The sequence below is a fragment of the Sarcophilus harrisii genome, chromosome 4 (assembly GCF_902635505.1).
Source record: "Sarcophilus harrisii chromosome 4, mSarHar1.11, whole genome shotgun sequence".
NCBI lineage: Eukaryota > Metazoa > Chordata > Mammalia > Dasyuromorphia > Dasyuridae > Sarcophilus > Sarcophilus harrisii.
The window spans coordinates 193909665-193936867 of record NC_045429.1 but is presented as its reverse complement, the minus strand read 5'-3'; the positions used below and the strand labels follow the sequence as shown (position 1 = coordinate 193936867).

At 34.6% G+C, this 27203-nt stretch overlaps 1 protein-coding gene across 1 annotated transcript in view; it reads right to left on the bottom strand.

Annotated features, from left to right (window-relative positions):
• The window catches only part of SEC63 (SEC63 homolog, protein translocation regulator), a 66766-nt gene extending 41087 nt beyond the window's left edge, over positions 1 to 25679 (bottom strand). Inside the window, exons 1-3 of the mRNA XM_003769336.4 lie at positions 25418 to 25679; positions 3936 to 4035; positions 482 to 596 (exon numbers count right to left, since the gene is read on the bottom strand). Coding sequence (XP_003769384.1) covers positions 482 to 596; positions 3936 to 4035; positions 25418 to 25541 — 339 coding nt within the window. The 5' untranslated portion in view covers positions 25542 to 25679. The remainder of the gene's footprint in view (positions 1 to 481; positions 597 to 3935; positions 4036 to 25417) is intronic.
• Between the last annotated feature and the right edge of the window lie 1524 nt (positions 25680 to 27203).

The window sequence follows — 27203 nt, the reverse complement described above, 5'->3', positions numbered from 1 at the left end:
GAATAAACATATATACACATATATTCTCTCCCCCAATAAAATAGAAGCTTCCTGACAACAGGAATAGTTTTATTTTTGTATCCCCAACACTCAGATTATAATAGGTGCTTAATAAATGCCTGTTGATTAATCTTTATTAATCACTTTAGGTTTTCCTAACTCTGAATCTATAATTCTCAGATCTCAGAGTCTTTGATTCCAATGATTTAAACAGCTTCACACAAGGGAAAAAAAAAAAAAAAACAACCTTTTACTATTTAAGTATTTTGCCAGTTCACCAAGTTCTCAGCAACAAAATGACTAAACAAATAACAAAAATTAATCCTGATAAAATATCCTGAAAAGAAAATTTAATACCAGAACTAAGAATTGCATTTCAAAATTTTTATTTGCCCACTATCTAATTTTTGTTAGGAGCTGAGCCTACACTTTTTCATGGATTCATTAAATTAATGTGCATTACACGAAAAACACTACTTACAGGATCCAAATTTAAGACTTCATAAGGGTTGTATTCTTGATACTCTCTGTCTGTTTTGGAAACTTTGTATGCAAGGAATAAAAACAATGCCCACCCTGCAAGCAGAATTATTTTCCTGTTTGGGGGGAAAAAACGAGTATGATGTAAACAGATTTATATATTTTGATTTGTTTGAAAGTAACTGCAAGAAAAATAAACAGGATGATCAAAACAACAAACACAAAAATCTGATTCACTTCAACAAAAGTATGCTATTAACATTTAAACTCAGTGTCCACAATTATCTAATAATAATAATTAATCCATTTCCTAATTATGGGATCTTTTCATTGAAATAAAAACAAGGTGCACACTTGGGTTTGGTGGTTTGCACTGGAAACTCAAAAAATAACATGATAATTCCACATTGGATATTGAGACAAGGAACTAATGGAATTTACTTTAAGCTGCCTCCATGTTCTTTCTTAAAACATAGTTCACAAATTATTTCTTTAAAATTTCCCATATTTGGCTCCTACCTTTAGGAATGTGGGAAAAGACAAACTAGGGGCTACAACAATTTTTTTTTATTTTAAAAGCTATTCTAGGATTAAACAAACATAAAAGTTCACGATGGCTTTTTAACTATCTGAGTTAGTATCAGCATCTGCCTTTTTTCTGAAGATAAATAACTTTTAAGCTTTACTTTCAATTAAGGTGAATCACAAACTGTTTAGTGTTTCCAGTAAAATAAATTATAGAGAAAATAACACTCAAGAGGTTCAAAATATCATCAAGTATCAACTTAAATATCAACAGGCAGCAGAACAGGAGAATAAAAATGATATAAACCATATATGTGAAAGTCTAAATTTAAAATGCAGCCAGTAAAATATTATAAACAACAATTTTAAACTATTTATTAAAAAGATTAATTCTACCTTTTATTTTACATAAATGTATTTTAATATGTAATACTAAAAATATATTTTTTGAAATATATAAAATGTTAAAATATATCTGAGGACTATTATAAAGTTAATCCTTTACAAATAGTAAGAAAAACCACTTTTTGTGGAGTTTGATTTTTGTAGTTATTTTTAACACAGGACTGTTTTGCAAACAGGGGAAAGCATTTTATAATTAAGAAAGACATTTTTCTATCTTTTCACACATTTAAAAGAAAATCAAAATGTAATCACATCTACCCAAATTAAAATATCTGAAGGAACTAAAATGAGAATGTTGCATTTAAACATCTATTTAGTGTAAAAAAGAAAGTCTTAGATGTCAAGCTGTAATGCTGCCCTCGTGATCTGATTATCACTATCACATTACTTCTTTGAAAAGTGCTATTGCTAGTAGTAGTGTTAGAAATTTGTTTTACAAGACTTACTTAAATGTATCATAATTATCAAAATGTATCATAAATATCAAAATACCATAAACAAAGATGAGGAAAAAAATTGCCTTTTTGCTTCCTTCACTGGTTCCTCTTCCTCTTTCATCTGCAAGGATCTATTCTAAATGTTCTTTTCTTTCTAACTTGTTGGATATATTCCAGTTTAAATCTCTATGAATACATTTCTAATCTAATCTTCAATCTATTATTTCTAATTGCTTCCCAGATAGCTATACATTTTCACATCAATTCAATCTATCCAAAAATAAACTCATCACTTTAAAATCCTTTCCCTCCAACTACTACAACCCAAAGTCATCTGAATTTGTTTTCTCATTTGTACAATGGAGATAATTTCATGGAGTTTTTTTTGATACTCAAGTGAGATAATAAATGTAAGATATTTTGCAAAATTTAAAGTACTATGTCAGGTATTATTAAGCACCTACTGTTGTAAAAGTTGCTGTGCTAGGCAATGGAGATACAAAACTTACACATAAAACAGTCCTTGCCCACATGGAGTTTTTATTTTAATTGGGGTGGAGGACAAAACAAAGAGACATCTATAATATATGCCATTACATGACAAACACATTAGAACTACAAAATAAAAAGCTATGTGAAATCCAAAAAAGTTAGTTATTGACAAAAAGGATGAGGAATACTTAAAAGAGAAGGAAGAGAAGGATGGGTTTTAAAGGTTAGAGAGAAAATCAGCAAAAAAGAGAAAAGGGTATCTAGGTATAAGAAACACCATGAGCAAAAAGTATGAACACAAAAGGGCTTCCCCTCCTCATGTTCCTACTTCCTATTAATAGTACCACCAGTCTCCCAGGCATCCAGGGTAAAAATGTCAATTACCTTTGATTCCTCTCTCTCCTTTAAATCTTCATTCTAGTTACTAAGTCCTTCAATCGATTTTCACCACCACCATGGTAGTTTAAATAATCGTTACTTCTTTCTAGAGCCATGATAAGATGCTTTGACTTGATTTCCCCACATTAAGTCTATCTGACTCCCAGTCTCCCCATATATCACTATCTCAATAGATTTCCTAAAGCACAAAATCTTCCAACTCTCCCCTCTAAACTACCTTCCACAAAGCACCCAAAATAATATCTCTAAAGTATAGATATGATCATTTCACTCCCTTACTCCAGAAACTCTAAGGGCTTCTCCCTTTAGCCTGAATGATCAATATATAGGCTTTCAAAGCCCCTCAGTGTTTATTCCCAATTTACCTTTCTAATTTTCTTATGTATCAATCCCCCTCACAGTCCGATCAAAATACCATTCCACTTTCCGTGCCTTGGATTCCCAAAGTTGACAGTAATGCACTCCTTCCTCAATTCATTCTACCTTTTTAAAACCCCTAGTTTCTTTCAAAGTTCAGCTCAATTTTCACTTTCAGTATGAGGCTTTCCCTGATTCCCTTAATTGTCAATAAAATTACCTTGTATTTATTTTGCCTCCTTATATGCTGCCTTTCCCAATAGAAGGTAATTTTCTTGACAGCATAGACATCTTTGTATCCCCAGCACTTAGCACAGTCCAGCATACAGTAGACATTTGTTGAATATTTTATTGATTGATATATCTACTATTTACTGCTAATAGTCCATATTCTTAGCTTAACATTAAAGTTCTTTAAGGTCTGGTCCTAATCTATTTCTCCAACCTCCACCTCCCAATTTCTAACCAAACTGGACTATTTGATTTCCCCCCCAACACATCCTTTACTTACAGCCTCCTCTCCTTTGCTTACTATTTATTCTGCCTAGAATATCCTCCCCACAATTTCCACTTGGTTAAAATTCTACACTCTTTCTTTAAGGTACTGCTCAATCCCATGAAAACTTCCCTAATTGCCCCAAGGCAGAAACAAGCTAATCTTTCTCTAAACTTTCCCAGTTTTGTATGAACCCCTCTTAGGTCACTTATCATCTTGTTTTTTATAATATTGACTTATGAGCATACTTAATCTTACAAGACCAAGAACTTAATCTTTTTCTCACCAATGCCTTGAACTTAGTAAGCAATCAAATTCTTTCTGAATAAAGAATCAATACTTACTTTATTGTGGGAATTACATTTGGCTGGGGTTTTAATAGCCGTAAACGATACCATAAACATCTTCCATATACTTTTCTGATATTTTTTAATCGCGTTTGCTCTGTCAAAAAGAAATTTTAAAAAGGAGGAAATTAACCTTTTACTTCATAGCAAAGACAAAAGTAGTTACTGTGTTAACCTTTATACCATGTTGGAATAAATACTGCTATTTAAATTATTTTTTAAAAAATATCAAAGCATAAGTTTAAGATTTCAACTATTGGCAATCAAAATAAAGGTTATTTGAGAGAAAAACTTGAATTGCATGAAAAATCATTCAAATTTTAAAAATTATTTTTCCTTTAAACCTGGAAACAGAAATAATTGTTCTAAATGGAATACTAGAGAAATAAATTTGTCTAACATTGACCTCTAATCCCAAAAGGTTTTTAAGTTGTAAAGCCAATTATTTCCAAAAGAATAACATTTCTTCTTCAATTATGCAATAAGAATGAATCAAAGATGTAAAGCATATCAAAGCAGAACTGAGACTTAACAAAAGATTTGGCAGAGGGGACTAGGTGGCAGCAGTACCTTTGGATCTAGAGTCAGGGAGATGAGTTCAAATTCAGTCTTGCTTACACATCGTGTAGATTGTGTATACGATGTATAAGCCTGTGTAAGCTACTTAATTTCTGTCTCAGTTTCCTCATCTGTAAAATGGGGATAATAATGAGACCTATCTCTCAGGATTGTTTTGAGTCTAATAAAAGACAATAATTCTAAAGCATTCTACAAATCTTGAAGGACTGAATAAATGTTATTTTTAATATTACCACAAAGAAATCTGATGAATTGATAAAAAAGAAAAAAAAGGAAGAGAGCTTATCAGGACTTCCCTTATACTAAATACTATCAAAACATATTGAGCAATTTCTTCAAAGTTATCTATATATTTAGTGCTATTTTGAAACTTTAAAAAAAAAAAAAAGCTCTTCGTAAAATTAGGGTTAAATCTAATTAAGATTCACAAATCTGGATTATGTGTGTGTGTATAAACACACACTCACACACATTACATATAATTAATATTTCACTATATAACCTCACATGTGTCTGTGCATACATATACATCCCCCCACACACACATAATTCTAGAGACATTTATCACCAGCCAAACCACAAACAAGCCTTTAGTTTAAGATGAGAATTTTAATAGTGATACTGGAAAATTTGAAAAAGACACAATTTTAGTTCTCACTTAGAATCTGACTAAAGTAGACATGTCATGTACCATTTCATTAAACTCACTACTATTTAAATAGTAAGGAGCAGCAAAGTATAGTAAAAAGAGAATTGTACGTGAAGTAAGGAAACCTAGATTCAATTCCTGCCTCAGATGTATGTCCACACTACCTTGTCAATACTTCTAATACCTCAAAGGTATTGGTAAAGAAAATACTTTGCAAATAGTAAATTTAATATTAAGCAAATGTAAGCTTATTACAAAATATACTTTTTAAAAAATCAGCAATATGCTGAACTTGGATTTATAAGACTTCAGAATTCAAATGCTATTGTTTACAGAGTCATTATGATCCTAAATAAAATACTCATTAAATCATGTAACTTTAAAGCCAGAGGAAACTTTGAAATTGTTTAGTTCAGGGATTAACTTTTTTTTTAAACTCATAGGGCATTTTGGCATTCTGGTGAAATCTATAAAACCCTTCATAATGATGTTTTTAAATATATAAAACACAAAATATTACAACTGAAACTAATTATGCTAAAATATAGTATTTTTTTTTTAAGTTCACAAACCCTAGGATAAAGTTAAAAACCCAGGACTATAATTTGACTCTCTTATCTGGAAACTAGAGTCCATAAGGACTCATAATTTGCCCACAATCATACAGACAATAAGTGGGAAGAGCTACCAGAGTTTTCTAATTTTAAATCCACAATTCTGAGGAATTTTCACTGACTACAAAGGAAACAATATATCAAAGCACTACAACCTAAATAAAATTCAAGTCACCAAAAGTCATTCCATCAAGAAAATGCAAATATGCCTCTTTATTTGAAAATTTCTTCCAAAATATAACTAAATCTTTCCCACCGAGATCTTTATGAACCAGGCAGCCTACCTTAAGCTAGTAGAACAAAAAATATTCACTATTAAGTGTCTATATTTCAAGTTTAAAAATTGACCGCCCTTGAAGTGAGATTTAACCCTATTACAATTCAAAATTTCTCAAAGATGGATTTTTAAAAAAGTAAACTGGACTAAAAATAAAGACCATCTTAGTTCCATTCACTGGTAGTTCACAAAAGAAACAAAAATATCTCGCCATCTAGAGGAGGGGGTGGGGGGAAAGGGGGAAAATTTGGAACTCACAAAGTTTTGCAAGGGTCAATGTTGAAAAATTTGCATGTTTTGAAAATAAAAAGCTTTAATTAAAAAAAGTGATAAGGAAAAAACCCCCACAGATTTAAGACTAAGAAAAGGAACTTCAGAGTCATACAGTCCAGTGTTCTAACTTTAGTTGTACTATTAACTATGTAAATAAATATGTCAATACCTATTTCAAATAATTCAACATTGATGATAAATATTTAAGGACCTATTGTATTTTGGGCAATGTACACATTCAGAACACAAATATAAAGTAGATATATCTACTACTTTGTACAAAGTACCAAATGAGTGGTATAAACAATAAGTATAAAGGAGTTCAGAATAATATTCACTAAGAACTGGATCAAAGATTTCATTTGATAGTTAAAATTTCACTTGGGCCTTGAAGGAAAGATAAGACAAACTGTAAAATTGTTTCAATGGGTAGGAAAGTAAAAAAACAAATGTACAAGGAAGTAGCCAAGTATAAAGTAAGACAAAGTAGATGGGGGGCTAGATCACATAGATCAAGCAATAGAGCAACCATGTGTCAAATACTATATTAGGCACTAGGGATAAAGAGAAAAAATTGAAACAATTCACATTCTCTGTTCCCGTTCTCAGAGAACTTATATTCTATCATAAAAAATGAATGCGGGGCAGCTAGGTGGCACAGTGGATAGGAGCACCAGCCCTGAAGTCAGGAAGACCTGAGTTCAAATCTGGTCTCAGATATTTAACACTTCCTAGCTGTGTGATCCTGGACAAGTCACTTAACCCCGATTGCCTCAGGGGGAAAAAAAAGAATGTTTATGTATCTCTAAACATCTGCATATAAGATAATAGGGGCAGGGAGCACATACTTGAAACTACAGAGATCTGTAAAGTCAATTATTAGGTGGAGTTGAACTTAACTTTGACGGAACTGGGGATTATTTTTTTTTTCAAAGAGACAAGTGAGCAAATATACTCATGACGTGGGCTATGTTAAATAGTCAGTACAGTGTCACAGAAACTAAAGACTATGCAAGTAGAAATTAATTAGTCTAGTTTGGCTGGAACATAGAATTCATGAAAAGGAGAGTATAAAATAAGACTGGAAAGATAACCAGCAGAGGAGTTTGTATTTCATCCAAAAAGTAACAGGTAACTGGACTTAAGACAGCTCTAAATTTCAGATTGAGCTATATAGATTTTATATCTGGAAGGCTATAGTATATGCTAGAATATTCATGTAGGCTATTTTGTTATGATAGAAAGCTAGTAATTTATACATTTATAGGCTCTGTCACTTCCAAACTTTTCCACCACATTCTCTCAGCACCTTCCCTTCCCTTGAGGTTCATGCTATCAAAATATATGACCTAATCTAGATCTTGATTACTATTAAATTATTTGCCAGAATATTCCCCTTCCTGCTTCAATTAGTTCAAAGCCTCAGTACAAGTCTTACCTCTTCTACTCCTTCCTGTTATCCAAGGAACTTCAGTATGTATAGTGATGTTCCCTAAAAATATGCTAAAATTACACAGTTAACAATCTATTCAATCTAGTGATTTTCCTAAATCGGTCTGTGTCACTACCAATCCCTGCTATGAGCTCCAGTAGCTCCATATTTCTTCCAGAATCAAATATAAATTGCTTCTTGGCAGTTAAACTCAAGCAACCTGGCCTTTTCCTACCTTTCTATTCTTCTTTACACTTGATTTCCCCTTCAGGTACTCTTATGATCCAGTCTACTCTTTGTTCCTCATAGATGATACTCCATCTCATAAATCAGATAAATGTCAGATATAATATGTAAGGTCTGAATATACTGCATTTAACAAGCTGGGTGAAAATACAGGTCTGAAGATCAGGAAATACCGACACTTGATAAGCAGAACTACTTCAGATTCTGGGGATCCCATGAGAAAGAGAATAAATGAAAGCAAAAGCAGATTTGGAGGGAATATCTGCAAAAGAGATGTGAAAGGAAGTTTAGAGATGTAGAAAGACTTATAGGTCTTGAAAGCGAAAAGTAGAAGGAATATTGAGAAGACAAGAGTGGTCAAGTCTGTGAAACAGGGAAATCTAGTTCAAATCATGGAGGATTATGATTAAATAAAAAAGTAAGGAGGACACTGGTCATAAATGTAGTTGAAAATTTTCTTAATGATTGTGAGATATGCTAATATTTTGTGGGTAGTGAGGAGTCAAAGAAAAGAAACTGAAAAGGGATGAATAAAATGGGATTGATTACTGATGCAGCTATCTAAAAGGAAAGAGAGGAAAAGCACTTCGTAGAGACAACTTTTCTTCAGCATCAAGAAGAGAGAATTCACAATAACATAGAAGTTTTGAAGGAGAAAGTAGTGGAAGCTCCTATTAAGACCAGCTTCCAGTCTCAGTGAGAAGATAAAAGGATATAAGTCATCACCCAGTTAACTAAGAAAATAGGGAAAATTAATGAAAAAAAGTGTTTAACAGTTACTCTGGAAAATAATAAAAGGTCAATATTATTAAAACAAAAGTATTGTCAACAAAAAGTAAGAATTTAGCATAGTTTAGACACCATAATTATATTTATACCTTAAGTTTCCAGTACGTGAAATCAGCTCTATTTTGAAATTTTCTCCAGGTATACTCAGTAATCCAACAATAGCAGTAAAGAAATTTGATGGAATAATTGAGACAAACTAAATGCATAGACTTTGAAGGAAGAAAAGGAAAGAAATGGTTTGGAAGCAGAAATTAGCATTATTATTCAATTTATGCGGAAATCAATTAAATATCCTATTTTTCCCTTCTGTATTTTCTTCTGATCTTAGCACTTCTCTCACTTTTAACAATCTTTCTCTTTGTATCTAAATCATGTCCTAAAGCAAAGCCACTACAAGTAAATGAACTTTTTAGTACAAAATAAATGCCCCAGTACCAGATCTGTGAGACTATATGGGAGGGGATGGGGTGAATGGATTTCTTTCTGATATGAGAAAAAAAATATAAATCTTTACATACTAGTACAATAGGAGCTAAAAATCTCACATAATAGTAAATTTTACATGCTATATTAAAAATTTTACTCCTTCCCTTTTCCCTTCAAAGATTTCAAATGGGGGGGGGGGTTTCATTGAAAAAAATATTTATTAGTCTCCCATGGCAGAATGGTGAGGAAATAAATTTTTTAAAGGCAACACAATCTAGTAGGAAAAAAGCATTGGATTCACAATCACCAAGTTATCTGCTACTGGGGAAGCTAGATGGCACAGTGGATAGAGCACCAGCTCTGAAGTCAGGAGGACCTGAGTTCAAAACTGACCTCAGACACTTAATACTTTCTAGCTGTGTTACTTGGGCAAGTCACTTAACCCCAAATGCCTCAGGAAAAAAAAAAAAAAAGACAAAAAAGAAAAAGTTATCTGATACTAACTAGTTTTGGTGCATTTTTAAAAAAATTAATTAACTTTTCTGGTCTCCATTTCTTTATCTGCAAAAGGATTGGACTAGATCATTAAGTACTAAATAGTTTTAAAATCATATTAATTTAAATACAAAAATGAGCTACATGAGTTTCTCTACAAATGCACTGGGAATTGGTCACTACCTGGGAATAGTATCAGGGGATAGTATCCCCCCTTACAGGCATGGAAAATGGTCACTACAAGTATCCCAAAACCACAAGTTACTCCACTGTTTTTTTTTTTTCAGTAAAGAATAAAATACTTAATCTATAATAATCTTTAATAGGTGTTCCCAGACTTTTTCAGTATCCCTATCTTTTGGTTTCCAGTATACCTTCCCACACCCACATTTCAAAGTGAAAAGAAATAAATCCTGAAATTTACCATAGATGTGCAATAAAAAACAGAACATTAATTTGTAATAAAAGTTCATCAAACATATAACATTTTCAGTAACAAAGTTGTTAAATGTTTATCAGAACATAGTCAAATAAATTAGTGAAGTCCTTGATTCTATTCCTTGTCAACCAATAGTGTTTTCTTGGTATATTTTTGCAAAGAAATGCCCATATATTATGTTCAGTCTCCACTTTATTGCTTTGGATCGACTGTTTCAGAACTGGGAATCTTGACTTGAAGAAGTTGTTTGTTTTCCCATATTTAAACAGTTTGTTTATGCTGGTTGCTCTTTTTTTTTAAATAGCTTTTTATTGACAGAACTTATGCATGGGTAATTTTTCAACATTGTCCTTTGCAATCATTTCTGTTCCAATTTTTCCCTTCCTTCCCTCCACCCCCTCTCCTAGATGGCAAATAGTCTCATACATGTTAAACATGTTAAAGTATATCTTAAATACAATATATGTATACATATTTATACAGTTCTCTTGTTGCACAAGAAAAATCGGATTTAGAAAGGTAAAAATAACCTGGGAAGAAAAACAAAAATGCAAGCAGTCCACATTCATTTCCCAGTGTTTTTTCTCTAGATGTAGCTGATTCTGTTTATCACTGATCAATTGGAAATGAATTGCATCTTCTCACTGCTGAAGATATCCACTTCTATCAGAATTGATCCTCATATAGTATTGTTGTTGAAGTGTATAATGATCTCCTGGTTCTGCTCATTTCACTTAGCATCAGGCCATGTAAATCTCCCCAGGCCTCTCTGTATTCATCCTGCTGGTCATTTCTTATAGAACAATAATATTCCATAACATTCATATCCACAATTTACCCAGCCATTCTCCAATTAATGGGCATCCATTCAATTTCCAGTTTCTAGCTATTACAAAAAGGGCTGCCGCAAACATTTTTGCACATACAGGTCCCTTTTCCTTCTTTAATATCTCTTTGGGATATAAGCCCAGTAACACTGCTGGATCAAAGGGTATGCATAGTTTGATAACTTTTTGGGCATAGTTCCAAATTGCTCTCCAGAATGGTTGGATCCATTCACAACTCCACCAACAATGCATCAGTGCCCCAGTTTTCCTGCATCCCCTCCAACATTCATCATTACCTTTTCCTGTCATCTTAAGCCAATCTGACAAGTATGTGGTGGTATCTCAGAATTGTCTTAATTTGCATTTCTCTAATCAATAGTGATTTGGAACACCCTTTCATATGAGTAGAAATAGTTTCAATTTCATCATCGGAAAATTGTCTGTTCATATCCTTTGACCATTTAGCAATTGGAGAATGGCTTGATTTCTTATAAATTAGGGTCAATTCTCTATATATTTTGGAAATGAAGCCTTTATCAGAACCTTTAACTGTAAAAATGTTTTCCCAATTTATTGCTTCCCTTCTAATCTTGTCAGAATTAGTTTTGTTTGTACAAAAGCTTTTTAATTTGATATAATCAAAATTTTCTATTTTGTGATTAATAATTATCTCTAATTCTTCTTTGGTCACAAATTCTTTCCTCCTCCATAAGTCTGAGAGATAAACTATTCTATGTTCTTCTAATTCATTTATAATCTCGTTCTTTATGTTTAAATCATGAACCCATTTTGATCTTATCTTGGTGTATGGTGTTAAGTGTGGGTCCATGCCTAGTTTTGAAGAAGTTGTTTTAAATAGAATTAAAACCTTATGAGCACATGTAATAAGGATATGATATGCTTCTCCAAGGGTAGATCAAAATTTGTGTAACTTCAGTAACAGGGGATTAATTAATTCACCTTTAACTGGGACATTTTGTTGACTTTTTCCAATTTAACAAGAAAAAGATTTCATATTCCAAATAATATCTATAATTCCTTGTAGAGGACATAGTAAACCCTAACCCTGGACCCTAGACTATCTTATGAAAATTACTAACATAAATGTTTTCTAAAATCACTAACATAAGTATGTTTAGATTTGTTGGGCCCACAGAAGGAATACTTGCCTTTAAGTTGTTCTTTGAACCCAAGTAGCCAAGTTCCTGTTTTGACTAAGTGTTTTTAACAGACCCTGCAGCTAAGCTATTATGTGGGGGGGAAAAAACAAAACTGGTTTTTTAGTAGTCTTAGTATTGCTAACATGGCTTAGGACCAAAATTTTGATATAAAAGCTTTCTTCCTCTGACCCTAACTGTTGTTACCCACGCTATTTGGTCTGCCTGCTTTGGCGAAAAAAAAGCTTTGACTTAAAGAGAGTCCTATGTGAATGTTCTCATTCCAACTCCAAACTACTTTCCTCAGTATCCTTAACAAACTTCTCATATCACCTTCAAGTAACACAAAGTTGGAAACCTTACTAATTATAATACTTCCAAGATATGAAATCAGTGCTCCCATTACACTTAATTCTCTGAACTATTATTTATTTTTCCCCCAATTTTCTTTTTAATATTATGACAACTACCTTTTGATTGTGGTGACCTACCAAAATAAGAAAAGTGAACAGATAGCTATAAGCTAGTGTCATTATCTTAGAATGGAACTAAAAAAGTATTCTACTATTCAATTGAGTTCAGATTTATAGCAATAAATACTTCTGAGTTACCTGAAGCAAACTTGCAATCTGCCTGGATAGAACACTTGTGACCACAAATGAAAATTCTCTCATACTTATTTCTCCCTCCTTCTCTCCTTCCTACCCCCTCTCTCTTCCCATTTCCCCTATTACTATTTTTCCTATCCTTTCTATCTCTACGACACTATTCATCTAACTTGCTGGCTAATCATTATAGACTAGTTCTGTTCTAGGCCTTTAGAACCCTTTGAATAAACTGAAAAATATGTACAGTAGGTCCTAAGTATACAGAAATGAAAAAATGACCCAATCCCTTACTTCTTGGATAAATGGCAGAATGGATAAAATATATAGCTAAATACAATAAAAAGTAGATAAAATATGACCCACACAACTAATGACCACGATAATTTGAGAAAAATAGAAAATACATTTAGCTAGGAGGTCTACGGTTTCATAACACAAATCTTAAATGAGTCTTACAGAAAGAAGCTTTCTTTATACAGTTTCAGATAGTACATGCTAAGCATAGGAGATAGCCTTCATCAAATCTATGAAGGTAGGATATACAGAATAAAACCAGGAAACAACAAGTAGTACAGTTTGATTGGAAAATAAAGAGAACATGAAGGAAAGTAGTCTGAAATAAGGCTAAAATGATTTCCAAGTAGTTATGTCATTAAGTTTGGGCCCTTTCCCATGATCTTCTTAGAACTTAACTTAAACAATAATATCTTAAGCGCTTGAAGATACAACCTATATACAGTAGGCAGGCAATTACAGGTGTAATTGTAATTGGATCTAACTTAGAAATCTGTCAGTTCTAGATACCTCTATCTAGTTTATTTCTACATAGGTCAGTTTTCTAGCTTTATCCTGTTTAAGGACGTTTAAAGGACTTCAAGGGAAAGATCAGGTCTGGGAGGATAACAAATATTAACAATTAAAATGTAAATAGGAAAACTGTTTTCATTTCCTTAACTAGAATTATTTCCCAAAATGTTTTAAGTAACTTTCATAAAATTAAACTTTTATTCACACACAAAATCATCAGCATAGTATATATAATAGAAAGAATATTGGACTATGACAACTGGGTGTGTCAAGGTTTGGCTATATCACATGCAATAAATACCAACTGGCATATCTTTGGACAGGTCACATTCTACCCAAACCAGAGTACTTTCAACCATAAAGTTACTTTTTAGTGGGGGAGGAGAAATATTTGGACTAAATCAAAAGTTCTTAACCTGGAGTCTTGAGAGTGAGTGTGTGTAAATGTATTTCAATATAAATGGTTTCCTTTGTAAGCTTACATATTTTTTTTTTAAATTCAGAAACACTATTTTGAGAAAGGATCACATTAGCTCTACAAATCAAGGGGCTGTGATCACCTCCCCTTGGGGGCTCTGACCTCCCTGAGGAGTCAGGGATGGCATGACCACCAGTGTTCTAAAATAAAAGAAAGCGGGAAATGTAATGGGCTGAGGTTTGAGCTGATGCACTGAGGTCCCAAGTACATGAGGCTAGATAGTAATTGGGCTATACTCTATTAATATACATGATTGGATAAAGAATGGTCCCTGCCCACTCTCCGTGCAAGTCCTGATGTGTTGTATAGGAAATGACGATTTTGGTGGGTGGAGGCAGAGAGAGAGGGAGGAAGACAAGCTGGGGGAGATTGGGCTGGGTTCGAGACTCCGAGCTGCTGGTTGTGTGGCTGCTGGTCAAGCTAGCTTCTTGACTCAGCTGCACACATTGCTATCGCAGATTCTCTTCCACCTCCGATCCTTCTTCACTGAGAATAAAGACTGACGATTTTCCCCTAACCTGAATTCCTGTCTCGTGCTGATCTTAAAATACACGATCTTCGCATTTGAAATCCATAATACAAAAAAAGATACCCCTGAATCATTCAGGTCCATTGTATCTCTAACATCATGAGATTCATATGTAATATTTCAGAACTTTAAAATACCTGAAAATTTTCCCAAATAGATATAATCCAACAAGCTATAAGTTGGTAGCTGAACTGTCAGGTCATTTTCTTTATATTTAAAAGGACTTTTAGAGAGCAACTAAACCAAATGCCTTAATTTTATAAATGAATAAACTGAAGCCTACAGACTATGATTTACCCATTATAACGCTTGTAAAAGAATATCCAGGAATATAATTTAAATCTCCTTACTCTATCCAATATTCTTTCCATTGTAATATACTTTTAATCAGCATTTTTAAAATGTCAGGTTTAAAATTTAAAAATTTTATTTTAAAAATTTTACTTCAAGTATTAATGAAAGCAAGTTTCTTATATATTATATCCATTTTATTGTACTAGAAAGGACACAGATTGAACTTGGTTAGAAGAAGCCTTGAGATAAAGTCCTAAGCTGTAAGCAAGTAACATTACTACTTTTAAGTCTCAGTTTCCTCATTTGCAAAATGGGCACAATATCTGCTGTACATCTTTCACAAAGTTGTTGTGAGAAGCAAATGAAACATCACTTTCTAATCACAAAGCAATCTGATTCAATAAGTGTGCGTTAAAAACCTGCCACAGGCAAAGCCTTGTAATAAAAAAAGGCAAGTCAAGCCCTGCCCCAACAGTACTTTATATTATCCTGTTGGGAGTAGTATGCAAATTGCTTCACTATTTAAGTATGAATTCACTATTATGCCAACGAATGGCATACAATACTATTTTGTAGTGTTATGACAACACTAAGCAGATTTCTTGATCTGTTCAGAATAATTGATGTTTCCATAGTTCTCCTAACCAATTAGCCAAATCACTGTACAAACTGCACCTGACTTTCAAGCCTGAATTGTTTGTTCATGTATATAGGTACCCCACTGTTCCAACCAGAAACTAAAAATCAAGTGTATGAAAAATATTTATTCAATCAGTCTTTACTAGCACACCATAATGCTCTCCATGATACAAAATATACACTCCATCCATAGTGGCACAGAAACTAAAGGCAAATTCTAAATTAATTATGCATTAAAAGCTCTGCCATTCACAAAACAAAAGTTTTTTGGGTTTTTTTGTTTTTTTTTTTCTCTTTTGGGTCCAGACATGTAGTTTAATCAGTATAGGGAACTGAGAATCACTTGAGGCATTGAGAAAATATGTGATTTGCCCATGATCATACAGCCAGAATGTCTCATAGGCAAAAAACTATTTGCAAAGGATACTTTCAAAGCCATAACGATAATAAATACTTTTTTACATCTAAGTATTATTCACAGTTTTAAATAAGAAAAATCCTAAATGGAAAATGCCTTGTCCAAGAGCATAAGAAAATTCAATGGCATATTCCCTATTTTCTGTGTGGTAATATTTAGGTTTAATACATCACTGCTTTTCTTTCAAAGGTCTAAAAATCTAACAGAACAAAAACTATAATTTTATCTTTTTGTCATCTCAAAACAAATCAAGATGGCATGGTATAGTAGAAAAAACAGTTCAGATCATGACTGATATTTACTACTATGTGACTTTATTAATAAATTCTTCACATACTTTCTCTGTGCCTTAGTTTTCTTATGTGTAAAATGCAATTGCTGAACTGTTGCTGTTCAGTGACTCTTCATGACCTCATTTAGGATCATAACAAAAACACTAGATGATTTATCATTTCCTTCTCCAGCTTATTTTACAGATGAGGACACTGAGGCACATAGGGATAAGTGATTTGCCCAGGGTCACACAACCAAAAATTGTATGAGGCCAGATTTGAACTCAGGGAGATGAGTCCTCCTGAATGTTAGCTTGGCATTCTATTTCAGGATGCCACCTAAGTGCATTTAATGGATGAACTAGATAACCTCTAAGGTTCCTTCTATCTCTAAACTGTATTTCTTTGATATGTTACAGTTATAAGGACTAGATTTTCCAGTATGGCTAGCTACACTTATCATAAAACCACAGGAATAAATATTTGCATGCATGCATGCAAAGGGGCTGATCCGATATTGTGGGAGTCACCTCATAATTAGGCTGCATTATGAGGTAACTATCATCTTTTGTTTTTAATAAGAAAACAAATTTAATGATATTAAAGTGAAGCAATTTGATGAGGATGAGACAAAAATAATCAATTCCTCTTCATAAAAGGTCAAGTGAAATTAAAGATTACAGGTAAACTATATTATAAACTGACTGTGCTGAATTCATTATATAAGTCCTATAGAATATGGGCAATGACTCAGAAGAACTGCAAACACCTATACTGTAGGGCCCAGTACATTCAGGCAGATATTAGAAAATATTCAGGCAGATATTAGAAAAACAAAGAGAAATTATTGGAATTATTTGGGGAAGGAAAAAAGGGGAATACGATAAAGAAGTACCAAGAGAATACTGAAAAAAGAAGCTCGTTATCTCATCAAATCATGACCCATCTCCTCATCCCCAAACTCCTCACTCCCGAATCTCAAAACTATCAGTAAAACATGATTACTCTACACCCAATTTTTTGTCTTCTCTCCTTTGGGAAATACCAATCTTTGATCAAATAAGAAGTGGCCTTCTTCAATAAACCAAAACGGGTAGGGGAAGAAGGGAAACTTCACTAAGGGAAAAAGAACAAAGAGGATAGAAATCACAGAAAAAAGTTAAGGCATAGCAGCAGAAAAAGTAAGTAAAATAAATTTTAAAATTTCACAGGGAGTAGTTAAAAATCTGAGCAGAAAATGTTTGGGATATGTTTTTCTAGTTGATGTAATCTACACTGCTACAAGAAAAAAAGGCATACAAGCCTATCTCTTAATGAGATCAAGAATTATATTATAGAACCTAAAATGCAAAATAATATCAAAGTTACTATTGTGAATTGTCAAAAATGGGTCAGGGAAAAGATAAAGTATTTTACGAAAAGAAAAACTGGGGCTTTGGAATCCAAAATCCTAACCAAGAAAATAATGCTGTGCTGGGAGAATGAAGAAATAGTCTGAAAGTTTAAAAAAAAAAAAGTCTATGCCTGCACCCAAAGCATTATAGGAAAGAAATTTTTAACAGTATAAACTGGGTCATTTTGCTACCAGCAATACATTTCAATGAAGAATGCAATTAGAGTTAGTGAAATGGTGTAACATTATTCCTGAAATCTGGTATATAGAAAATACTCTTATTCTCAACATGAAACAAATGCAAAATGTAAGTTTAAAAAACAAAAACCACTTTTCCATCCCTAGATTAAAAAAAATAGAATGATTAAACTGAAAACCACAAATACCTAAAATAAAGTAAAACATCTCTGCAATCTGAGCTCAAACAGGTATATATTATCTTTTCCAAAAAAGTTTCTTTTTACTTTAAAAAAAATTATTCTGAAGTCTTTTGCCAGATCTTGTGTGTCTACTACACAAAAATCAGCATATTGATTAACGTAAGTATAACACAAGTACTTCTGTGAACTTGGAATAGCATTTAATTTTGAAAGAACTAATGAAGGTTTTTGAAGCCTTCTTTAAATATACATTAAATATACAACATCTGAAATAATTTTGTTATTAATTTGAAATCTTTCACTTAGAGTTATAGCAATATATAGTGGAATGAACACTCATCATGAGATCTAAGTTCCAATCAATTTTTGCCATTTATCAACTTGCAACAGTAGGCAAATAATTCAACTTTCAATGTCACAGTTTCAACTTTCAATGCTTTCAATTCAACTTTCAATGTTGCAAAATGGGAATACTTTTATTACTTCCTTTGCAAAATTGTTGAGAATCAAACGTGAAAACAATGAATTCTTTGTTAAATATAGAGCTATTTAAAAATCAAACCATTAATCTTTAAGGTTTCTTCCAACTTTAAACTAAACCCAACAAGTATTTATTAAGCTTCATCTGTGTACTAAGTGTGTTAAGCACAGGGAATACAAACACAAAGTGAAACACTCCTTTGCCTTTGAGGAGCTTATATTCTATGGGCATATATGCAAAATAGATATGATGAGGTGAATTGGGAGGAAAGGCACTAGCAGCTAGGCAATGAGGACAGGATTCATAAAGAAGATATCATTTGAATAAGCCTTGAAAGAAAGCAGGGATTCTGAGAGCCAAAGGTGAGGAGTTAGTACATTCCAAGTATGGAAGAAAGACACTGCAAAAGGCAACTGCAAGGCTGGAGATGAAATACCTTGTATAAAAAAATAACACAGAAGCCAATTTGTCTGGATCATACTATGCATGAAAGGAACTAAGTTATCATACAGCTGAAAAAAGTAGGCCAGTTTGTGAAGTGTTTTTAATTTGATTCTAGAGGTAATAGGGAACTACTGAAATGTATTAAGTAGGGTAGTAACGTGGTCAGACTTGAAATTAGGAGGCTGCTATAATAGCACAGGTGAGAAAATAGGAGGACCAGACCTAGAATAGTATCTATGATAGGAAAAGAGGAGGACCGGAACTAGGATAGTGGTTATGATAGGAAAGAAGGAATATCCAAAAGATTTTATATATACAGAAACAAGATTTGGTAACTGAGGTGGATGTGGAAATGTAGTAAGTAAGCATTGCTCTGGATATGTTGAGTTGATGATTTCTGTTTGGCATTCAGGTGAAACATCCAATGGGCATATGGTGAGACTGATGTTCAAAAGAGATAAGGCCTGAAAATATAGATCTAAGAATCACTGCCATAGAGATCATCATTAAATTCAAAGAACTGATGAGGTCATTAAAAAAAAAAAACACACACACACACAGAGAAAAGGCACTCTAAAATATGTGCTAGAAAAGTCACCAGACATGGTGTCAGAAGACTGGCTCTACCACTTACTACACCTTACACAAGTCCCTTGACCTTTACACAAAAGCACAGGATCAAAATTGGAAGAGATTTAAAGAGTCACCTGAGGACAACCCACAGGTAAATAGGAAGAAAGAAGGAATCCCTTCTACAAGAACTGGCAATCAAGCTTCCTCTTCAAAAATCTATAGGGAATGAAATCTATTCAACTTCTAAAAAATTCTAGTTGTGGGCAAGGGTTTTTTTTTTTTTTTTTTTTTTTTTTAACAACAAGATGAAATATGCCTCTCAACCACTCTGATCCAATGCTCCTAGAACAGCCCTTTGGGCAGAGCAAAACAATATAAGTCCTTCCACATGAAAGGCCTCTGAAAGAGAAGACAGCTAGCATATATCGTCACTGAGCCTCCCATTCCTCAAATTTAAACACTCAATTTTAGCATAGTGCAGTTTTAAGAGCCAACATCCTGGAGCATCCTCTTCAAGGAGCCCTATAACTCCTGTCAATGTCCTTCGAGACTCAAAGCACCTCAAAATGAACTAAGTAATCTTTAAATTTGTAGTCTGACCAAGTATCATACACTATTGTCTCCCTTATGCTTCTATTCCAAACAACTAAGATTGCTTTTGCTTTCTGCCTATTATGATACATTGTTTCAATCTTAGCAGTATTGCTTACTTTCTTTAGTGACCTTAGACAAAACAATTAAACATCCTGGATCACAATTTATTCATTAGCAAAATGAAGGTCTTCTAACTAAATAACTTCTAGGATTCCTTCTAGCTCTAACACAATGACCCACCTAAGGAACTACCTTATTAAAGGTTTCAGTTTCCTCATCTGTTAAAAACTAAAGGGTTACACTAGACAATTTCTAGAGTCCTTTCCAGAGCTATAGTCACAAAATGTGCTTTACAAAGCAATCTTGCTATTTGGCTACTTTTTATGACATGTAAAACTTCACAAACAAGTTTACTAATGAGAGAAAAATTAAACATATACCTGCCTTAATAAGGGATTATTATAGTCCATTCTTAATCAGAAATAGCAAAACCCACGGCATAGATAAGACTAAGAAGACTTCATTATAGCCAATAGCTTGCTTCAACTCTCCCTTCCAACAATCTGTTATGGTGACTTTCATCTTCTTTTTCCTCTCTGGTCCATACCCTGGTGATATAATAATAATCCACATTTATAGAGCATTTTACAGTTTAAAGGTGCTTTACTCACAACAACCCTGTGAGGTAGGGTAATGCAAGAACTAAAATTGAGAAACCAAAAGAAGTTGAGTGACTTGTCCAAAGTCATACAGCAAGTTAGGGAAGGAACTAAGATTTGTAATCAGAGCTTCTAATTCTTCTCTCTATAAATTGACACATGTGCTGTGCACACAATCCAAAAGATAGGAAAAGGGTATAGATCATCAAAACTATAATAGTCTCAAGAACAGATTTTAAGTTAATCAGACTCTCACACTCAAATTCCAAGGTCAAAACAAGTACTCATCCACATTGCTGAGAGAAGGAAGAAAGAAATTAAATTGTGAAGTCAAATTATGTTATCAATTCTCATTTTGATGAAAAAAAGCTATAACTGAATTTTATTTAGAACAGATGCCTACCTAACTAGAAGAAAGTAGTAGGAAAAAAACATTTTCCACAGAGCCTTTTAACTCTGAAAGAGGTAAAGTGTATTTTATGTATATTCCAAATATCTGGAACCCTTAACCTAGGAGAGGAATTAAAAAAAAAAAAAAAAAAAAAAAAAGGCTTTGATATCTTGGGCAACTAGGTGACACAGTGTTTAGATAAAGCAGCTCTGAAGTCAGGAGCACCTGAGTTCAAATTGGTCTCAGACACTTAACACTTCCTAACTGTGTGACCCTGGGCTAGTCACTTAACCCCAATTGCCTCAGCAAAAACAAAACAAAACAAAAAAAAAAAAACACTATATGCAGTTATTTTACATTTTACTCTAGGCAAATAAATCCAAAAGTAAAGAGTATTTGGTAAGCTACACCCTCCCTCTCAACTGTAAGAGTTGGAATGCAAGTATGATGATCAAATTTGCACGACAAAATATTAAAATACACATCTTGTTTTAAAAGTAATAGGATAGCTATGCCCAGAAAAAGAACTCTGGGAGATGACTAAAAACCATTACATTGAATTCCCAATTCCTATATTTATGCCCACCTGCATTTTTGATTTCCTTCACAAGCTAATTGTACAATATTTCAGAGTCTGATTCTTTTTCTACAGCAAAATAACGTTTTGGTCAGGTATACTTATTGTGTATCTAATTTATATTTTAATATATTTAACATCTACTGGTCATCCTGCCATCTAGGGGAGGGGGTGGGAGGGGGGGTAAGAGGTGAAAAATTGGAACAAGAGGTTTGGCAATTGTTAATGCTGTAAAGTTACCCATGTATATATCCTGTAAATAAAAGGCTATTAAATTAAAAAAAAAAAAAAAAAGTAATAGGATAAAATTTAACACACTCCTGAAGACAGTGTTAAATTACATAACTAACGTCCATAAAAAGCCAAAGCATAAAAATTTGGAGAATGTCAGAAATATTAGGTGATGCAGAGTTAAGGTGATATTAAAAGAGTTTTAAATGAAATCTCAATTTTAAGTGATCGTGATAAACTGTATTTAATCTCAGGTTAAATTCAATTTTGAAAAGAATATATGAAAACTTCTAAGAACATCAGAGCAGTCTCTCATACTTATAGCCTTACTAAAGGAAAATTCTAACTTACTAGATTGTACTATAATTCCCTGCACTTTACCAAAGATATCTTTAATCTCAAAAATTAACAAACATTGGTAAGGTTATCCTTCCTCTTGAAAGAATCTGGTGAACTTTTTACTCTTCCATATTATTACATAAATCAAATTACTTTTTTACATTTCATGTCTGATGAAGCCTCCAGACATCTTACTGAACAAATGTGCAAGTAACTCTGAGAAAGAAAGAGAAAATAAGACCTTTCTTTCACCACAAAAGTGTATCCATTACAGTTACATTTAGCACACTAGACTTTTTTTTAACTGTAAGAGAAGGGGTGTTGTTTATTATGGATCACCATTGGCAGTCTGATGAAATCTATGGGACCTTTCTCAGAATGGTGTTAAATGAATAAAATATATAGGATTACAAAAAAAGCCAATTATATAAAAATGCAGTTATCAAAACATTTCTTTTAAAGCGGTCAAACTTCAGGTTAAAAATGTGTGTGATAGAAGGATTACATTAACTTGTTAGAGTCTAAGTACATAAATGATCAAACCAGACCTGCCTGTGATAAGCCATTAAGCTTCTCCAAGCTTTAGCTATCCCAATCTGTCAAGTGAGAATGGTACTTATGAAGCAGTCCAGAGACTTATGATTTCAAAATATCAAAGTGAGAGGACAATTAAAATTAAAAAAAAAAAAAAAAAAAAAAAAAAAAAAAAGGCATCATTGAGAAGTACATATGGGCTCCACTAAAACAACAACAAAAAAACCCTAAATCTTTTTGAAGATTATTATAATCATTTTTAAGGCTATAACTTCCTATAAAACTGATTTTTTGATACAGATGATGGTCATGGAAAAACAGAAAGACATTTTCAGCTGAAACCTTTTAAAATGCATTTCAGTTAACTTTTCTTATAAGCTATTTTCTTTTTTTCAGACTTTATTCAGTTCTAAAAATTAAAAGTTCAGTCAAAGGCTGCATTTAACTTATAGATGGCAATTTCATGTGAAATTTGAGTACCATATGCTTCAAGATATCACAATGCTCCAACTTTAAAGTAATATTAATTCAAAACCTATCTTCTAAGTTCAGAGAAGCATCTTTTTCATACCAGCCTTTTATTAGAGGCAGTCTAAACTATGTCAAAGTTATTTTTAAAAATACAAGTGCTATTTACTATTATAATAAAACTTGAATTTGTATTTCTTCATTTTCACTATAATGAAACAGACCTAAACACAAAGTATGTATCCAGACAAAAGTCATATTTTGACTAAGGCACTCTGACAAGTGGAAAATGAGAACAAGGAATATTTATTGTGAAGTTAGAGACTTCCCAATCTCCACCAACCAAAAGTTCCAGCTTTTTCCAAAATCACTTTGCCCATTTTGCAGAGTTGATCAAGTGTGGATATACTTGACATGGATAAATGGAGGTCAAACTCTGTTTTCAAAATTAAAAACCAGTATATAAATCTTTCAGACAAATATCAAGTTTCTGAATATTAAAGAAATGCTGACTGATTACTGATCTCTGAAATCAGTGCATGATGCTAACCAGAACAGATAAGGATGGTCACAAATTTTTTTAAAAAACAATATATTCAAAAATAAATACATCTTTTACAAAAGTAAGCACCCACAAATACAATGCTTTCATTGCAATGGGCTTAAGCTTATGGATAGTATGCAATTAAAATTCAATCACAAGAACACAGGTTTGAATGCACAGAGTATAAAAAAGCACAATAATCCCAAATCTATTTTTCTTAAGCTAACTACTGCATCAGAAAACCATTAAGTCTAGTAACTCTAGGCAAATCTTTGCATTTAATGGACGGATATCTAATCTTATTACAATTAATGAACACAAAGATGAGCACAATTTGGTTCCATTACGTCAAGCAAAATTCTATGATTCAAACCAGACTGTCAAACTCATAGAAATTCTGAGCTGAATTACAGCTCTATGTCATCAACTTTCCCAAAGTAAATGTGTACCACCTAGACAGCATTTTACTTTTCCAACACTCCACTGAGCCTAGACTAGGTAGACTACTACCTAGACCCCAGCTTAAACAAGTTAATATGGTTATTGGTTAAAAAGAAACTTTTCCTCAATATGTTTAACACACAAAATCCTCTAGTCACTAATGTTTTCTGCGACCTATGCCATAAACAACCTATTGGGTCATGATATTGTTTATTTAACAGCCTCTGAAGGATTACTTGACTTGCCATCTGTTTTAGTATATACCTCACAAATGAAATTCAACCATTATCCCCAAATTTTTCTAAACCACCCCGCTGAGACATGTCATCTACCTTGAAAGACTTAGGCTTAACAGACTAGCTCCCTCAGAACCACTAATAAGGTCATTATTTAAAAGGGACTTAACTCCTTCATGCTTTCACTTTTTCCATATAAACAGGAAAGCCTTGGTCTTGGAAAGAGAATAATGGCATAATTTCCAACTTCAACCGCTCGCAGGCATATAAGATACAGGCATGAAATAGAAAAAAAAAAATCAATTTTGAAGGGGTGGGGAGGAGTTTAGAGAAAGAGAAGCCAACAGTTAGAGCAGTAAACATGTCATCCAGCCCAGACGGTTCCCAAAACATCTGGAACAGCTGCACCAGCTCTATTTGGGGGGCGTGGGTTGAAGGATGGCATGGAAGAGGTTTGGGGGGTGATGGAAGCTGTGATTATGCATTTGGTTTCCGTCCTTACTTTTTTACTCTTTCCTTACCTTTTTAATTTACATTCCACTCCCTTCCAAATCCAAGCCCCACTAATAAGCCACCGAAAAGTACAGAGGAAAAACAAGAGAAAGGGGAGGGAGGAAGAACAAAGACAAAGCTCCACGAGTGCCCGGAACAATAAAGGAAGAAAGGCGAAATTCCTGTGGAAAGACAATGGTAAAGGGATTGGGGGGAAGGGAACAGCCAGAAGAAAACACGCCCGCGGAGCCGAGTCAGAGGCCCGGGGCCCGGCGGGGCTGGGTCAGGCCTGGCCGGCCACAGGGGGTGGGTAGGTAGGCGAAGGAGTGTCACAGGCCCAAGAGCCGGGGGAAGGGGTCGGGCTGGACCGACGTGCGCGAACGCCAGGACGCAGGTACAGCAACAGTGGGGCCCGTGCCGGGGGCAGGCCGGGCCTGGCCGGGGCAGGACTCACCGGCGTTCTGGTCCCGGGGCCACAGATAGTAAGTGGCCGGGATCACGATGAGCCCCACGAAGGAGGTGAGGAAGTAGAAGAAGGTGTTCCCGCTGTCATCGTACTGGAACTGCTGCCCGGCCATGGCGACCCCCTCCTCCTCCTCCTCCTCTTTCTTCTCCCCTTTCTCGCCACCACGACCCTGCTGCGCGGTCGCGGCCCCGGCGCCGGTCCCGGTCCCAGCCCCCCCGGCTTCGTGTGGCGCAGCTAGGGCTGCTCCGCCGCCGCCGCCGCCGCCGCCGCCCCCCACGCTACACTCACGGACACGCCGCCGCCGCTTAAGCCAGTTCTCGCGAGAGGATGCTTTGCTCCCTCCCCCCTCTTTCCCCTCCCCCCCATCCCCCACTTCCTCCGCCTCTCATCGGCACACACTAGCTAAGGAGACGTGGCGTGCGCAGCCGGGCGCTCGGGTCCGGGATGGGAATTCGCGAGGCCCCGCCCAACGCACGCGACGCCCCGCCTACCTCTAAGCACCTCCCCTTTATCAAGCCCCGCCCCCTTTGCCACAGGCCCCTCCTTCCGCGCTCTGGCGGCGCGAGCTTCTGGGAGAATTGCGGAAGCAGCTTCGGACGTTGGCAACCTGTCCCTGGAGGAGGGACTCTCCGGACCCTTGTCTGCCTTTGCCTGCCCGTCGCCCCTGCCTCAGGTGCCCGGCCTCTTCCATCCCGGTAGATCCAAGCAAAATAACTGTGTAGCGGGTTCGGGGCTTTCCTCAAATTCATTTTCCTTCTCCATAAAATGAAGGGGAAGCTTCTGGGAAAGTGACGGGAGAGCCAGCTATCAGGGAACTTTTTTTCTTAAAGCGCGCCCATGAAACACGTTTAAAACCCTAAAAATGCATTTTCCACAACTATTCCTTGACTAAACTGACACTGTCTTGGAGTTCAAATCCAACATCAAATACTTCTTTGCCGGGTGACCGAGCAAGATTATTTCCTCTCTGCCTCAGTTTCCTCATCTGCGAAATGGGGGCAATGATGCGAAAACTCTGAAGGTGGTGAAGAGGATCCAATAACATGATGATCGTAGCGCTCTTAGCATAGTACCTGGCCTCTAGTAAGCACTACATAAATAAAAACGATTACTTTTTTTTTTTTTTATTACTGGCAGCTAGATGGCCCACGGTGGATAAAAGTGTTAGAAAGACCTGAGTTCAAATCCAGCCTCAAACACTGACTTGCTGGGTGACTTTGGACAAATCACTTAACCCTTATTTGATACAATTTCCTCTTCTGTAGAATGAACTGGAGAAAGAAATGGCAAACCATTCCACTGTCTTTGCCAAGCAAACCCCAAATGGGATGGTGAAAAGTTGGATATGATTGAATAAATTATTATAACCTTGCAGAGTTGCTGTGAGTGTTAAATGAGATGAAAAATACTGACCTTGATGTTTACTAGTTGTAGAATTCAGAGCAAGTTACTCTTTGTCATCCTCATACACATTGACTACCTACTTCACAAAGTTGTGAAAAACCTGCATTCTGTTTTTTTAAGGGCACTGTAAATGTGAATTATTATTGAGTTGGAAATAATACCTGTTCAATCTACATCACACTGGGAGGATCAAATGAAATCAAATGGAAAATTTCTTTAAAAAAGTAAAATGTAGTAAAAGTAAAGTATGATTTAACATTTGAAAGTAGAATAGGTATAAACAAAATTTAGATGTAGAGAGGATTATTGCCCATGTAACTTACATATGCTCTTTTGTTGGGAGAGTGAAGGAAGTTTCCTTGTTCCACCC